At 39.0% G+C, this 16,390-nt stretch overlaps 1 protein-coding gene across 2 annotated transcripts in view; it reads left to right on the top strand.

The window, feature by feature from the left end:
• The window catches only part of asic1b (acid-sensing (proton-gated) ion channel 1b), a 357,481-nt gene that overhangs the window by 235,612 nt on the left and 105,479 nt on the right, over positions 1-16,390 (top strand). Inside the window, exon 1 of one of the 2 annotated variants that reach the window (XM_036559041.1) lies at positions 7,248-8,571. The exons of the other annotated variant lie outside the window; for it this stretch is intronic. Within the exon in view, the coding sequence (XP_036414934.1) occupies positions 7,909-8,571 (663 nt within the window). The 5' untranslated portion in view covers positions 7,248-7,908. Of the gene's footprint in view, positions 1-7,247; positions 8,572-16,390 lie in introns of those variants that run through there. 2 annotated transcript variants of the gene reach the window in all.

The raw sequence follows: 16,390 nt of genomic DNA, 5'->3' as shown, positions 1-16,390 counted from the left end.
TTTTCACTAGCTAGCTAGTAAAAGGACTGATGAAGGACTAGAGGATGACCAACACAAACTGTGCAGCAGCAAATGAGCTATCGTCTCTGACTTAGTATCTACAAGGTGGACTGACAAGGTAGGAGTGTCTAATAGAGTGGACAGTGAGTGGACATAGTGTTTAAAAACTCCAGCAACACTGCTGTGTCTGATCCACTCAGACCAGCTCAACACACACTAACACACCACCACCACATCAGTGTTACTGCAGTGCTGAGAATGATCTACCACCCTAATAGTACCTGCTCTGTGAGGGTCCATGGGGGTCCTGACCCCTGAAGAACAGGGTAAAAGGGGGCTAACAAAGTATGCAGAGAAAATGGACTACAATCTGTAATTGTAGAACTACAAAGTGCACCTATATAGTAAGTGGAGCTGATCAAATGGACAATGAGTGTAGAAACATGGAGGTGGTCAGAATGTTATGCCTGATCCTTTAAGATGATAAGCTAAGACGATCAACTAAACTTAGAGCTATATCACTAATGCTAGCTAGCACCACAGATGTATTTATTAGCCTCTAGTTCAGAGGTTATCAGTTAAGATATGTTAAGCACAGCAAGGATTTCCAGTGGTTATGTGATGTATGCACGTAATGCATGCTGGGTATTGTAGTGAGAGAACACTGAGGGACAAAAACATGGAAAAATACAAACTGATTAATCTGTCAAACTGATGAGACAAACTTTATAAAAAAGACAGACACCGACTGAAAATTCATTAATGTTAAATTCCAATCCAGCCCAACACCCATCTTGTCCATTATTGTTTCTATTAAGCAGCACCATGATTTTTACTTGGAAACTCCTGCTTTGTGTCAGATATTTGCCTGTGGCTCAGTGGAGAAACCTACCATTAGCTTGGCAATAGGCCCTAATGAAGGAACATGCAAATGGAACGGTATTTTCCTTAAGCCACCAACATGCTGTCGTGCCTGACTGCTTAAATGGCACCATATGTTCTCAAAGCTACTTTGATTCATACAGTAATTTGTGTGCTGAGATTAGACTGGTGACTTGCGCTGACACTAAATGCTGGTGTGTGGTTTCAAAACGCTTTTCCTTTCGTTGGATAGATCAGTAAATGTTTTGCTATATAGGTTTGCAGCTGGGAACTGTAAAATGCACTGCATGCTGAAAATAGACCTACTGATTTGACACTACATACCTTAAACTGTAATTAAGATCGTAATTTTAATTGTTGTTAGTGTCATTTTTAATGATTAAATGACTGAATTGAATTATCTACCTGCACATTTAAATTACCTGTAGACACTCAGGCTGTGTAATCCAGGTTTAGATTCTCAGACTGTGATTAATCCAGGTTTAGATACTCAAACTGTAATGAATCCAGATTTAGATACTCAGACTCTGATTTATCCGGATTTACAGTCTCAGACTGTGATTAATCCAGATTTAGATTCTCAGACTGTGATTAATCCAGGTTTAGGTACTCAGATTGTGATTAATCCTTGTTAGATGGGTAAGCAAGAAATACTGCATGGTGAGAATGATGAGAAAGTTTTCTGTAACAGTTTTCTGTATCAGAAATGCACAAAAAAGCCAATTTATATCATTTAGACAGCTTGTGGTAGATGTTGTAGTCTTAGGAGAGAACAACAGGAGAACAAAATTATGTATCGTCATCAGAAAAGGTGCTGTTTATAGTAGCTAATTCACCGAGAAGGTAAACTTTATTGAATTAATTTATTTTTTTATTGTGATTAATTGAGTAATCGTGACAGCTCTAAATTGAATTGTCTGAATTGGTCCTATCAACAGCCACTATTACGTACTGTATGAGATTGTGGCATTAAGAGTTAATTTCTCTCTCTCTCTCTCTCTCTCTCTCTCTCTCTCTCCCTCTCTCTCTCTCCCTTCCTCTCCCTTCCTCTCCCTCACTGAATAATTGCTCTTCTTAACATGACAGCAGGGCAGGTATGGAGTGCCGGTCACCTCGGCACACTGATCGAGATTAGGAACGTGCCATGGGCCAAAACATCTCATTTGAAGAGTCATCGATGTCTGCATGGCCCACACGACTCTGTCCCATGTAATAATATTGCTTCTTGTCCCTCTCGCGTCTGTCTTGCTCGGATGGCTGTTGTTTCCTGCAGTCTGTTAATAGCTTTCATCTTCACATGTGAGTTCTGTAGAAGCCAATGTTATTAGACGTCTTCTTCAGCTGCCACTAGCTCGCGTCTGGCTTGTGCTTTGCATTTGTTTGAACCTGCTATTTTTGTCCTCAGCTGTGTTTGAATGGCTGCCTGGTTGCCCAAGGCTAGTCTTTCTGCCCACAGTCACTGTGAGTCTCTTGTTGCTTCAGATCATGGTGAGGTGCCCAGGAGGATGATTTCAATGTAAGCTCCAACGTGGATTTTATTTTTGAAGTAATGGACCACTCTCTGTGTGCTTGTGACTACGTGTCTGTGCCATGTAACAGGCCCTTGTGCATCTTCCATCCTCAGCTGGCGGGTCTCCATGGTAACGACAGATATATCATAGTTGTCGGCGAAACTGGAGAGAGGGACTTGAGTGAAAACGGAGGAGGCTCTCCTGACCATCTCCTCACACTTTAACTGAAATGCCAGCTTTTAGACTGTGTATCAACATCGCCGAACACTCACACTGCCCCCTAGTGGCTCAGCTGAACAGCACCGAGGTCCTATACATGTTTGTCAATAGTTCATGTTCATTTCAGTCATAGAAGATGTGAAATTCTGTGTATATTTTATTTATAGTTATAGTTTCTTCATCTGTAGGCTTGGTCCATTCAGTCATTTCTGGTCTATATGCATAGAAAATAGGAGATGTAAAGTTTATTAGTATATAGTCCATATTAATTTCAGTCATTTTTGGTCTATATACATAGAATATTGAAGATTTGGAGTTCTCCTATGGATATTCTATGTTTATTAGTATAAAGTTCATGTTCCTTTCAGTCATTTGTGGTCTATATACATAGAATATAGAAAATGTGAAGTTCCCCTTTGTTTATTAGTATGCAGGCCTAGTCCTTACAGTCATATGTGGTCTATATGCAAAGAAAATAGAAGACAAAGTTCTTCTGTGTGTAGTCTATGTTTGTTAGTATTTTTGGTAATATTCATTTTAGTGATTTGTGGTCTATATACATAGAACATCAAAGATATGAAGCTCTCCAGTGGGTATTCTAAGTTTGTTAGTATATAGTTCAGGTTCATTCTGTCATTTGTTGTCTATATACATAGACAACAGAAGATTTTAAGTTCCTCTATGTATATTCTATGTATTTGTAGGTAGTTTAGGTACATTCAGTCATTTGTGGTCTATGTACATAGAACATAGAAGATGTGAAGTTCTTTTTGTATTCTATGTTTATTTGTATGCAGTTCATGGGAAAATGGGAATATAAAGAAGTTATGATGAATAATATGTTGTAATAGTATATGTATGGTAGTTTCTTGATAAGTTATCTGCCTGAGATAAGATCACCATGTAAAATATGAGGCCTAATTATTTGGAATCTGTGAATGAGTAATAATATCATAATAGAATCATTTTATACCTTTTTATGTATTTGCAATATTCATTAAATTGCAAAAATTTCAGTGACCCAGTCAAAGAAAATGTTTTATTGATTTTCTGAGTGAAAATAAGTAAACACATCCTCCCCTGAGAACACACTTAAATATGGCATTTTCTGCACGTTTCTAAATATTTGCTGAATATATTACATAAAATGTGCCATAACTTTTGCACAAGTTAACGCATCCACTACAGAGAACACATGTCTGCACGTTTTAATGCACAATCTCTATTTATTTACTGAGTTTAACATAACAGGGAGCAAATAAAACCTAAAATGTGAACTGTGTAAAAGTTGTGGCACATTTGACATTTTATGTTTTATTTTTTCCAATATGTTAAACTCAGCAAATAAACAGAAATTGTGCACTACAATTAGTAGAGAAATTAATCCTGTAGAGGATGTAATAAAGCTTATTTTCGCTAAGAAAATCAACAAAACATGTGATTTGACTGTTTTTTCAAATTTGGCATGCAGCTCTATATAAACACTCTTAGAAAATAAAGGCACCAAAAAGGTTCTCGTCATGTCACAGTGTTCCTGTTTTCACATCAGTGAGTAGGTTTCAAAATTAACATTAGTTAGTAGTAAAAAGTAACATTATATATTATTTACAGTGTAACCTACATGTTAAGCATACAAGGCTTGCTCTAATGGTTTGTAAATAGCATTTTGATGTTCTTTGCTTCGAGCTGTTAGGTTTGTGCCTCTTTTTCTTCTCCTCATCTCACGGCTCTGTGTATGACTGATCAGCATGTTAATGTGGAGTAATTAGCCAGTGGCATATGTTAAGAAGCGTATCTTAACCTTTATTTGATCACTGAGACATGTAAGCACACCACTGATTTAAAAATGTGCTTCTTTATTTGCCACCAGTTTATGTTTGGCAGTGGGTGACAAATCAAATGACTGGAGGGGAGGTACAATTTTTAAATGTATTTGGAAGTGGGTTCTTGTGACGTGGCCTCAAGATAGCACAACAGTTGTGTTTGCTGTGTTGTCACTATGGTAGATTTAACAGGAAAGCCTCTGACTGTCATATATGTAGAGTTTTGATGCCATCTGGTGGACGCAAAGCAGTTGCTGGTGATGCAGGCCACAAAGTGAAGAGATTTTCAAAACAGTGGTTGTTTTGTGTCTAAAAATCAAAGAGGAGTTTACATATTGAATATTTGTAAAGGCTGCATAATATACAGTTACCTTCGATTATGGTTTGTACAATGGATACACCCAGCATGGATCCTGTGGACTTTGAAAAATAAGCCTTAAAAGGTCATAGAAAGGCCTTGGCCCTCTCAAGTTTTGTTATGATTGAGAAACACAATGTAAAAAACACAATGTAATTTGCATTGGACGTTTTTCATGAGCAACATGCCCTCTTTGGAGCATTCTCATAACTGTACTGATAGTTTGTCTTTGGAGAAAGCTCTTTGAACTGCTATACTTACATCCTGGGCTTTGAAGTGAACCAGCCAATTGATCCATTTGTAGACCAGTCTAAAAACCAGGTAAACATTCTTTATCTGTGCAATTTTTTCACCAGCTTAAAATGATCATCTTCAGTTATAAAGGGTAGATTTTGCTTTAATATAAAAACTATACTAGGATTGGTACACAGAACAGGATCAGCCTTGTTTAATTTTTGTTCAGTCCTTGGTGATGCCACAGCCATTCGTAACCAGGAGCCCAAGAGAGCATTACTGTCTACTTGCTCTCTCTGGGTGGATTGGAGGGTCCCCCCAGCCCCCAGCACTGAGCGCAATGCTAACCAACACAGTTATATATTAGCTGATGTATTTGGCAGTTAGCATTCTCCCCAAAATGTCCAGCAACATTGCATTAGCAGTAGTTTGAAGAGATATGGTGGTGCTTCATATGTATCGGAGAAAACACATTCTAGCCTTCACCCTCCTATTGTGTGTTAGGGGAAGACCGAGCTAGTGTGTGGAACTGAACATGACAAGTAGGGTGAAAATATATAATTAAAAAAATTCCATTCTGATTATAAAAAACTAGTAGCCCCACCTGTGGTTGTACAATTTAATTTACTTAGTAACATTAACATCTTGGACAATTCTTTTAAGCCTGTAATTATTCAGATGCTTCAGAGAACTAGTAACCCCAATACCTGTGAAGCTGAAAAGAATACTGGACCATGACCATCTTTATTTTTTAACTTTCTACAGTAACATGAAGGGAGTGACACTGTAATTGTTATATTAGTGAATATGCTAGATTGATTGATCGACTGAATGATTGATTCCTGTTAAAACGTGCTATGTGAAAAGGGTTTGGCAGTTATTGAACCACCCTTTAGTCTTTTTTTTTTTGAGAGACAGGGTGATGATGTGCTGGTTATGAGGTGTTTAGCGGTTGCATTTATTTACTTTGTTAAGGCGTTTGTGATATTGCTGCCATAGCCGTTTTGGTTTTGGTCAGGAACCTGCTAGCGCACAGAATCTAATGCTTAAAAAGTTTTTATGCTGCTTCAATACTGTCGCCTTCTACTCTGAAAGCTCTATTGAGTCAGATCGCCCAGCAGTCAGCTCAAAGCGTGGTGAAATTGGGCACTGTCAATGAGCTGTTAATAGAGGCCAATGAACACTGCAGCTGTGCCTGTTGGTTCTTGTCCATAGTGTTGAATTGCTAATGGTGTGGCTCTGTGCTTTGAGAGAAGCTACAGTTTCCTCCACTTGCACTGCAGTGTCCTTTTGAAAATAAGCCCCAGACTATCTGATTTGGCCAAAATCAATAGATCCTTTTCCCTTCCTCTAAATGCTGAGAGAAAGAACTTTCAGCCTCTCGCTGCTAGTACACTCAAGCAAATGCTAATTCAAGAAAGATGCAAAACTAAAAGGCCTCAGTGTTGCTTTTCAATTATGGAACATGTTAAAATAACTTAAAGCAAGGAGCTGGACATAAAACGGAAGATCATTACAGGGTTTGGATGCATATAAAATTAAAACGTAAAGACTTGTGAACATGAGTATCGGCCTCCCACAGACTGCAGTATGTAGATAACACTCAACAATTTGTTTACTGGGGGTTTTACAGCAGCTTTGCTCACAAAGTGCTAGTGAAACATTTTCCCTCGATAAAAACATTTGAAAATGGCTTAGAGGTAAGTTCCACAAACAGCATAAACCCGGCACAAACCCACTGATAAATTGTTGACAAATAGAACTAAATATAGCAACAAAATGTCGCTTGGCAAACATCTAATCAGAATTTCGCACCTGTTTTAATCCCAGACATTACTTTCATGTTTGCAGTCCAACCGTGCATTTTGGATTTTGCGCCTTTTCCTTGTGAAAGAGCCCGTGGAAGAATGACAGGTGTAAGGATAAGCTTGCATTCTAATACTCTATTTTCACAGAGCCAGCACTATACAGTCAACTTTCTTAGTATTTCTCAAGGCTGCCTGCTGCTTGTCATTCCTGATGCCTCACAGTTATTTGTGAATGTTTATGAAACAAGAATTGCCCTTAACAAGAGGTAAAAGAGGCCACATGTAATAATAGCCTAACATATATCAGTGATTACACTATTACCAAGTGCAATCTAGGGGAGGCTTGGATGCTGTAAATAGATATGAGTTCTAGTGCTAGCCTACCATTGACACATTTAAAATGCAGTCATTTCTGTACCCTGGTGGGAAAAGAAAGATGATCAGGTGCTGACATCATGCTCTGAGCGAAGCAGTGGCAGGGCGCAATGGGAGTATAATGTAGCAGAATCTCTTCCCCCTCCAACTGTGGGTGTGGAGGTGCAAGAGGCACTCATCCCAACCTTGCAGATCCTCCTCAGATGCTCTGATGAAGAAAGAGGAATGAATTTGAGGCTGCCGACCCCAGGAGTAGGTGCTCATCATTTCTGTAGTTTGACTTTCACAGCTAACCTCATGTTCGCTGGACAGTGGACAAGGTATCCGGGATGCTGCCTTTTGGTCTTTTTGCTGCACTAGTACCATGACCTTCTGAGCTATAAGACATTCTTCAAGCAAGATGGATTTGTTATGATTTTTGAGAAGAATCTTTGTACCTTGTCAAATAAGATGGTATCCTAGGCTAGGAATGATCTTTTTGTCATTTTTTGTGATCAGTTCTCTTATTAGTCGCTTCTTATAGAATAACTTTGGACATTCCTTGTACAAAACCTTATCATCTGCAAAACGATCAAGCGGAAACCCTTGACAGAAAAGCTTCCGAACTGTACCCATCCCATCTGGAAAGCTACGATTCCTAGAATCAGCACAATCCCTCCTGAATTTTCTTCCACCAGACGCGTTTGGAAGCTTCAGCCATGGTAAGAATTACGTGTACTATCTCCTTCACAACAGATGATGACCCTGTCGGAGGGTCTTACAAGGACAGCTTCGACGACCACTACAGAAGAGTGGTGCGGTCAGGTGAGCATGAACCGGGAAGTTACAAGGAAGAGCCTGATGAGCTGGAAGTTTACAATGAGGCAGAAGATGAAGAAGCACCCAACACTGACCTGGCGACCTTCTTTGGCGGATGTTCCCTCCACGGTGCCAACCACATTTTTGTGGAGGGCAAGAAATTTGGGGTACGGCAAGGTCTATGGGCCGTGAGCTTCCTGATGGCCCTCTCCCTCTTTCTGCTCCAGGTGGGTGACCGCGTTGTCTACTACCTGCAGTACGATCACGTCACCTTGCTGGATGAGCGCAATGCAAAGAACATGCTCTTCCCAGCCATCACCATCTGTAATTACAACACCTTCCGCCGTTCCCAGCTCAGCTACAGTGACCTGCTCTTCATGGGACCTCTCCTAGGGTACGAAGATAACATGGCTCCTGGGATCCCTCTTGCCCCTGAGCCTGATCGTCAGGGTGCCCGCTTCAGCCTGGCCGAATTCTACAACCGGACACGCCACCGCATGGAGGACATGCTGCTGGAGTGTGCCTTTGCAGGGAAAGAATGTGGCCCTGAGCACTGGAGAGAGGTATGTGAACATCTTCCACTGAATCCAGGGAAAACTGTAGTAAAGCCCATCTATTCGCAACGTGTTATCTTTAAGACAGTTGACTTTATTTGCCGGGAGACGGATAGGTTCGATTTGACTCAGAGGAATACAGAATCTCGAGGCAGCTAATAGGAACCACAGTCATTTATTCCGTGTTAAGTGTTCTTCTACGAGAGGAGGCAGGTCCCTATAATTAAAACTGCGTTGGTTGTGATTGATAATCATCTGGTGCTGCACTTTGCTGATGGCAATCGGTCTCCTCGTAGCTCTTCAAAGCAGTCTTAATTACCAAGTCATTTCTAAGAGTCTTTTATAATAACTACCAACCACAATAATCAATGTTGTTTTTGCAAAGGCCAGATAGTAACAGATCGCAATTACACACAATGAGAGGCCTGTACTCTTCAGACCTTGTTTATTCTTGAAGGCTCTGTGGGGATCAGGGTATGAAGATGTTAACATTAGTCACAAACTGTGATATTTTATGCAATATTACTTATCTTTCTCATATATTTTCCAGCTAAGCATTCCAAATGTATGTCATTTCTCTATCTGTGTCATTGTCTTGCTGATGTACGCAATTTAAAATAGGGGAACTGCACTGATTCTAAGAATCTCCGTCAGTTGTTACATTTAATAAAAGCCTAGTTCACTGCTAAATGGGGTTCTAGCTGTGGAATGGATGTTGACTGTTATTACAAAGCTCAAGACTTTGTAGGCGCTCCATTTATGTGTTCCCTCCTGTAAACCCCCACTGAGATTTGAATTATTAAGTGCTTTGCTACAAAAAGAGCGTGAAAGTGTTTGTTGATTGAAGAATTGGTTTGCACTTTATAAAGAGTGCTGCCTTGTGGTAGGTAAGTGTGCTTGGGGGTTTCAGAAACAGCCAGCTGCATGCTAATAATGGCCTTACATACTCTGATAGGTGTAGTATACTTGCTTAAAAGGTCATTTAGATGATGGATAAACACAGACACTTACACGACTACATCTACAGCTCTTGATATGCTGCCCAGCTTCTATAATCCACCTATAGCAGCATAGCTGCCTGCCAAAAAGCCTTATTATGTATCACCTTACCCCTTTATCTGCTTACTTAGTCAATCGATGATGTGTGTTTATCTATGCTAATTATGTTATTGGCATCGGCAGAGCAGTACAAAAACAATGAGCGGCAGGCTACAGGGCTTGTTACCTAATTACTAGTGCGTTAGGACGCTAAGCACATTATGAGTTTTGCTGGCAGTTGATGGCGCAAGTGAGCAGCCATTGATCGCCTGTGGGGATATTTAGCAAAACTCCTGGTCGGATCGATAGAGGGCTAGACCGTGCCAACAGACAGGCGGCTCAGATTTCTGTCCCGGGGCAGAATTGGAGAAGCTGTGATCAGCGCCCACATCCGCAAGCTCCATTAGACATGGCTCAGTTTTCACTGTCCAAAGATGGGGTCATGTTTTGTCCTCCTGGGTGCCCCGTAAGAGCACAAGTTCAATAGACTTTCACTTTAGCCAGCCTGATGTTTAAAGTAGCAAAATGAAAAGGCAACTAATGTGAGGTCAGATGGTCAGACTTTCAGTGGCCAGGCAACTGAAGTTGCATTCAGGGCCAGTTTCCCAGACGCAAATTAAGCCAAAACATAGAGTAAGAAGAATTTCCAATGGTGACTCTCCATTGATACTGAAATTTAGTCCACAGGTTAATCCATGTCTGTGAAACTGAATCCACTATGATAAAATAAATAAATAAATAACAATGCAAATTATTATTATTATTATTATTGTTATTAGCCACATGTAATATTTATTATTGCATCCGTTTTATAAGCACATCAAAGTCAATAAATGATACAAAGTTTCTTCTTAACTTTAAAAAACCAAATGCTGTCTAGCGGCTCATTCCGATTTCTTTAGCTCTGTGTTGTTTTCTGCTTCAGTCTGTTCTGTTTGTTTGTACCTCCTGTTTCATCCTCATTTTGCACTTTGAAGTTTACCACTCTGCCTCACCTGTTGGACGGATTTAATGAGCTCATTCGTCTTTTCTCATCTTGCATAACCATCCCAAAATGATCATTTGCACCAGTGCAGCACAGCTGACAAAGTGAAGCATTTTGCATTAAAAGAAAACAAACTCACCCTCATAAACATAGCGCTGTCTCGCAGCAAGAAGGGCCTGGGTTCAGTTCCCCGGCCGGGCGACCAGGGTCCTCTCTGTGTGGAATTTGTATGTTCTCCCTGTGTCTGCATGTGTTTCCTTCCACAGTTCAAATATACGCAGACAGGCCAATTGGACATGCTAAGTTGCCCCTGGGTTTGAATGTAAAAGTCTGTCTGCATTGGGCAGCTTTCATAAGACTACATGACACCTTCATATGCATTTCATAACAACTCACATAACACTATATAAACATTTATAAAAGCTTAATCCAAAAAGTGTCAGTTGTCATAACATTTGATGAGGTTAAATAACATTAAAATTGATAAAAGCCACTTTTATGACTGCTCACACTTGTTGGAATGAGCCTTTATGAATGTTTATGTAGGTTTAAGTCACTTGTGCAGCTTAAGAAAGCTGCCCTTCAGTAAAGTGCTACCATTTATTCCAGCTGATCAGGCTCATATTTGATATGTCTTAAGGCTGGCGCTGTTTGTTGTCCACTGGTTTTGGACCTATCGTATCTATGCTGTGGCCAAATGGACATCTTGAAGCAAACCTTGTGTACCTCAGGCTCCAAAATGAATGGTAAAAATGTTTGCCTTTTTGAAGACATGAGGTTTTGTTACAACAGCATCTGCAAAAATGACGTTCTGATAACATAAACTGAAATTTAAAAAAATAATTTATGATTCGTTTAGCTTTTTATTTTGCTTCTCCACATTTGTGTTTATGCTATTACTGGCAAACATGGTACAAACTGTATGATTTTATGTTCATGAGCTGTTTGTTATGTTCTGTGTGATGACTTTTTTTCCACATCAGCTCTGGATGCGTCGTAGCATCCTGTCCTTCACACTTTGAGCAGTCTAAGCTAGATCTGTGCCATTTAATTAACATCTCCAGAGCGAATGGGTCCCGCAGGAGCTGACGGCAGCAAGCATCAAATATTAACAAGGCTCCGAAGCAGATATCCTTCCAACTAGTTTTCTCCCAGTTTTTCCCGCAGAGGTCACTTTACTGGACTCTGTTTCCTTATTCTGCAAAATCTGAAGTCCAACTTCAGCTGCTCAGTTCTGTCCAAAACTGACCCGAACTGGCTCACCATCTCTTAATGTGCCGAGTAAGATCTCATGTTGTTAATGATAGTGCCGTTACAGTGACAATAATCACATAAGTAAGATAAAATCAAATAGGTAATCAGCTGTCTAGAAAATTTCAATTCTGCTATAATGAATGTTTTAATGAAGCACAACGTCCTGGATAAACTTTCCATAATGTGGTGCTTTATTTTACCTGTTTGACCCTAAACTTCTTTTTGTTCATAGAACAAATTACGTAGAACTTTTGGTAACCCTTTACTTGAAGAGTGTCTACGTTACACATTCATAACATCTTACATAAACACTTTATAACATGTTTATGAATGTTTAAATCAACATTCATAAAGTACACATTAAGTGATGTTATTATGGACTACTATGTCTTTTTACACATGTATTTTTCAAAATAAAAGATGCTTTTTTATTTTAAAAACTATATTATTTACAGCGAAACTCCTCATTTTAGGACAGCCAAAATAAAAATGGCCTGTTTTTTAATTATTTGTTTTTTCTTAAGCGTTGCATTTTACACTTTGTTATTCTTTCTCCTTTATACTCTATGTCTTCTGTAAAATTGTGTTGTGCACAAGGTTAACCCAGTAGTCTATACATTGGTTAGGAAAATGTTTAAATTTCCCAACTTAAATTTAAATTTAATCAGATGTCTTGATTTTGGCTGAAATGGGTCATTTTACTGAAAATAATATAATTTTTGAAAATACAAAATGAGGACTTTTACTTTGAAAAATGTCTCCATGTTAATATCATGTAAACCATATATACTTCATAAATCACTATTGTTGGAACGAAACCTTGTAACTCCAAGATGGTGACTTTACAGGAGAAGGAAAAAACCTACATCACTTGTAATGTAAGTCAGTGGAACCAGACTTTTTTCCAAGTCATTTTGATTTATTTCTTTTGATCTGTTCTTCTTGAAATTTGCATACAAATGTAAAGGGCAACATTGTCAAAAACTGAAAAACACCAAAAATGGAGATACGTGGCTTTGTTCCGACAACAGCAAAATGTTGGTTTAAATATTTATAAAATTAAAATTAATTGTTAGTTCAACCTGAAAAAAATTTCATGGGCCAACAAGCAATTGAACTAGTTTTATTCAACTCAAGAAATTACTTTGACTGAAAAAGATGTTCATTCAAAGTAATTATATAGGTTGAGTAAAACTAGTTCATTGATTTTTTACCACATAAAGTATTTTTTTAGGTTGAACTGACGAACCATTTTTTACAGTGCAGAGTGAATGCGGAGAGAGAGGCGGGCTCTGAGGATCTGTATTTAAATTTGATATAATTTGAACCCGGCCTGAACTGTGAGGAGCTGAGGGCTGTCGAGTCGGGACAAATATTTCAAGCTCCAGCACCGAGATTGTTAAGAGTGTACACTGTCCACCTTTAGGAAACTGCATTACACACAAAGCCTTTGAGCTGAAGTGCTGGTGTTGACAGAGACCTTCGAGCACTAGATGGTGCCATATCATAGGCTGATGCTCTTACTGTAACTGGATGGCTTCTAGTTTCTTTTTAGAGGACAAAACACCACTATTCACCAATGTTCACTCACAAAAACACCATGGAAGACTTTTTTTGTACACCAAAAATGTGACCTGAAAGCAGACAGCAAGCGTTTGAAGGCCTGTCAAACATCAGAGCCGCTGTTCATGGTTCTGAAATGCCCCACAGCTGAAAGAGGGGAGGACTTTGTAGTTTAATAGAACAGAAGGGCAGTGAAAATGAACCAGTTTAGCAGCTACTTTGAATGATGTAGCAAACTGACTGATGAAAAGTAAAGTGAGGACAAGAGGTGATTTTTTTTGGCCTTAGTGCCTTTGTGAGGACTGTTTTGATAAATGTGTGTGGGAGTACTCTACACATCCTTGGACTGAAAACATTGTGCTGAAATTTTATCTAACCAGCCTTCTGGAAGAGCCGTAGGTGGTGAGATGAACTTTCGGCTGGGGCATGGTCTGTTATAAAACATTGTTATTAGTGAGCCGCTGGCCATTATTTACAACACATACTCCAACAGTAACACGCAGCTAATGACTGGCATGGCAAATATGAAATCCAGGCACATTCTATAATAAAGATTCATAAATAGAAGTTCTGTGGCCTTGGATGCTTGAATGTTCCTCCTTAAACAAGTTCATTCACATGTACACAATAATTCGATCATAATTGGATTTCTGCAGTTATAAAACTGATTATTTAAATGGTCATGTAAACAGCTCACTCTGATTTCTTAGATTGGAGGAAGGTCTACAAATCCGAATAAGAAATCTGACAAAGAGAGCTGGATTATAGCTCAGTAGTCAGATTTCTCAGTGCATGTAAACTCTTACTCTGATTTCTTTCGGGTTTCTCAGTCTGCGCATGTGCAAAACCGACTGCTGTATTGGAAATAAGCGAGCAGCAAAACACTTTTGGAGCGACGCTGAAACCAAATACATGCTTGATGAAATTAAGGATTTAAATATTCCTCATATTCTAGATGATGTATGTTCATTTTTTAGGTAAAGTGGCGCGAAGACTGAGTTTTATATTACGTTTACGTCACGTCTTCTGTGAGTTTATTGGCTGGTTGCAAAGCAGAAATCTGATTACTGTCTGACTCATGAAGACCTGGAGAAAATCTGATTTTCTGCAGTTATCAGATTATTAAGTGCATGTAAACACACTCATTGATTCTTCAAAGGGTTTTTCTGTAAAGGCGAAATATTTGAATGCATAAATCATTCTTTGCATGGCTGAATGGTTCTTCTCATGATGGAAAACCTGCTATATATGGTTCTTTAAAGAAACCTTTTTTTAAAAAGTGGTTCTAAAAGGTATCAAAAAGGGTTCTGCTGCTGTTACAAGTCAAACATTTTCAGGTAAACCTGTAAAAAAGTGGTTCTTCAAGGGTTCTTAGGAAAGGATTTGAATACATTAATGGTTCTGTGCATGACTGAATGGTTCTTTTTTATATAGTTCTATATAGTTCTTTAAAAAATCTTTATAAAAACGGTTCTGCATAGAAGCAAAAAGGGTTCTTCTGTTGTTACAAGTCAGGAATCTTTATTGGGCACAACTTTAAAAAAGTGGTTCCTCAAGGTTTCTTTAGTAAAGGCCATAAAACCTTGACAACTCAAACCATTTGAATGCATAAATGGTTCTTGCATGTTCAAATATTTTACTGTAAGAAGTCATAGAAGCACTTTTGGTAGTATATATGATGAAAAGCGCAACTTTTTATTGGTTTACATAATGTAAAAATTATTTTTCTGTGAGCTCACTACAAAAAACCCTTTGGGTCTGTATTTCAGGTCGGTTTCTATTTCATCTTATCTGTCAGTTAAAAACTGTAACAACTTATATAAAAAGCATCTCAGAGATCCTCAATTCCCAGAGTCTCAAAGAGAAATGAGCAGGAAATGAGTGCATGTGTCACGTACATGTAGTCTTTAAAAGTACCAGCAGCTTATGTTTCATTCAGATGCTGTGTGTCCGGAGGATAGGTGCTGTTTAAAAGGTAAGAGGAGCAGCATTTCAGACTCATCCGTCTCCTCCTGTAGGGAAGAGCTTTAAAGAGGTGATTAGCGGCGTGTGAAGAGTCCATGAAGAGTTTGTATGCCTTACAGAGCAGTCTGTCGTGATGGATAGAAGCATGTAGGGGAGATCCACAGCATAATTCATGAATCTTTACTGACCATGCTGTACCAGACAGTAATGGAAAATGTCAGTGCACTTTGTGGAAATGTAGCATTGTCTTGGCACCCTGAACGTCCTCTCGAGAAAAAAAAAACATTTGATGGCATTGCAAGATGTTTTCCCATTTTAGCATATTACAAAATGTAATACCTAAAAACTTACCAGTTCACACACACATCAAGTGCCTCAGATGGTGTGGATTCATCACAATTAGAAAGCATGTCTACTATTTCATTGTGAAACATAGTCAGTAGTGTACAGTGAATAAAGGAGAGGTGATGGTGGACAGCACTGCCCTGATAGCAAGAGGTTGGTGGTCCACTGTTGGCCCACTGATCGCAAAGCTGGTGGTCCACTGGCATTTGCTCAGTGTTTTCCAGGCCTCCCACTGGTGGTTAAGCAGAGTATTAGACAAAATTCTACTTATCATTGCTCGTTTTCCACTCACAGTGTAATTTACCTCTTTTTCCTTCCTTACTTTCTTTAGTTACACTTTGTAAATTAGTGTAGTAAATAATTTTTATCCAACACAGTGTCAGCAGCAACACTTTCAACTAAATAATTTTGCATTAAGCCTAGTCATATATTTTTTTTTTAATTCTCAGTTTTTTTTGTCTTAGCTGTTTATTTTAAAAAATAAACTATGTGCATTTAAAATCTTAAAAGTTTGAGGAGATGAAAACTAGTTAGAGCTTCTATGCGGGACAGCAATCTGGATGGTCCGAGGTTTGACCAGCAGTGGCAAACAGTCAGCGTGGTGCTGACCTTATCAAGCCAGCGGAGTGATGTATGCTTGCTGTCTGGGTGGCTGTGTTTAGGTGCAAAGATTGTCAC

Source organism: Colossoma macropomum, unplaced genomic scaffold, assembly GCF_904425465.1.
Source record: "Colossoma macropomum unplaced genomic scaffold, Colossoma_macropomum, whole genome shotgun sequence".
In the NCBI taxonomy this organism is placed as follows: domain Eukaryota; kingdom Metazoa; phylum Chordata; class Actinopteri; order Characiformes; family Serrasalmidae; genus Colossoma; species Colossoma macropomum.
Note: the sequence above shows the minus strand (reverse complement) of the source record. Positions and strands in the feature narration are given on the sequence as shown.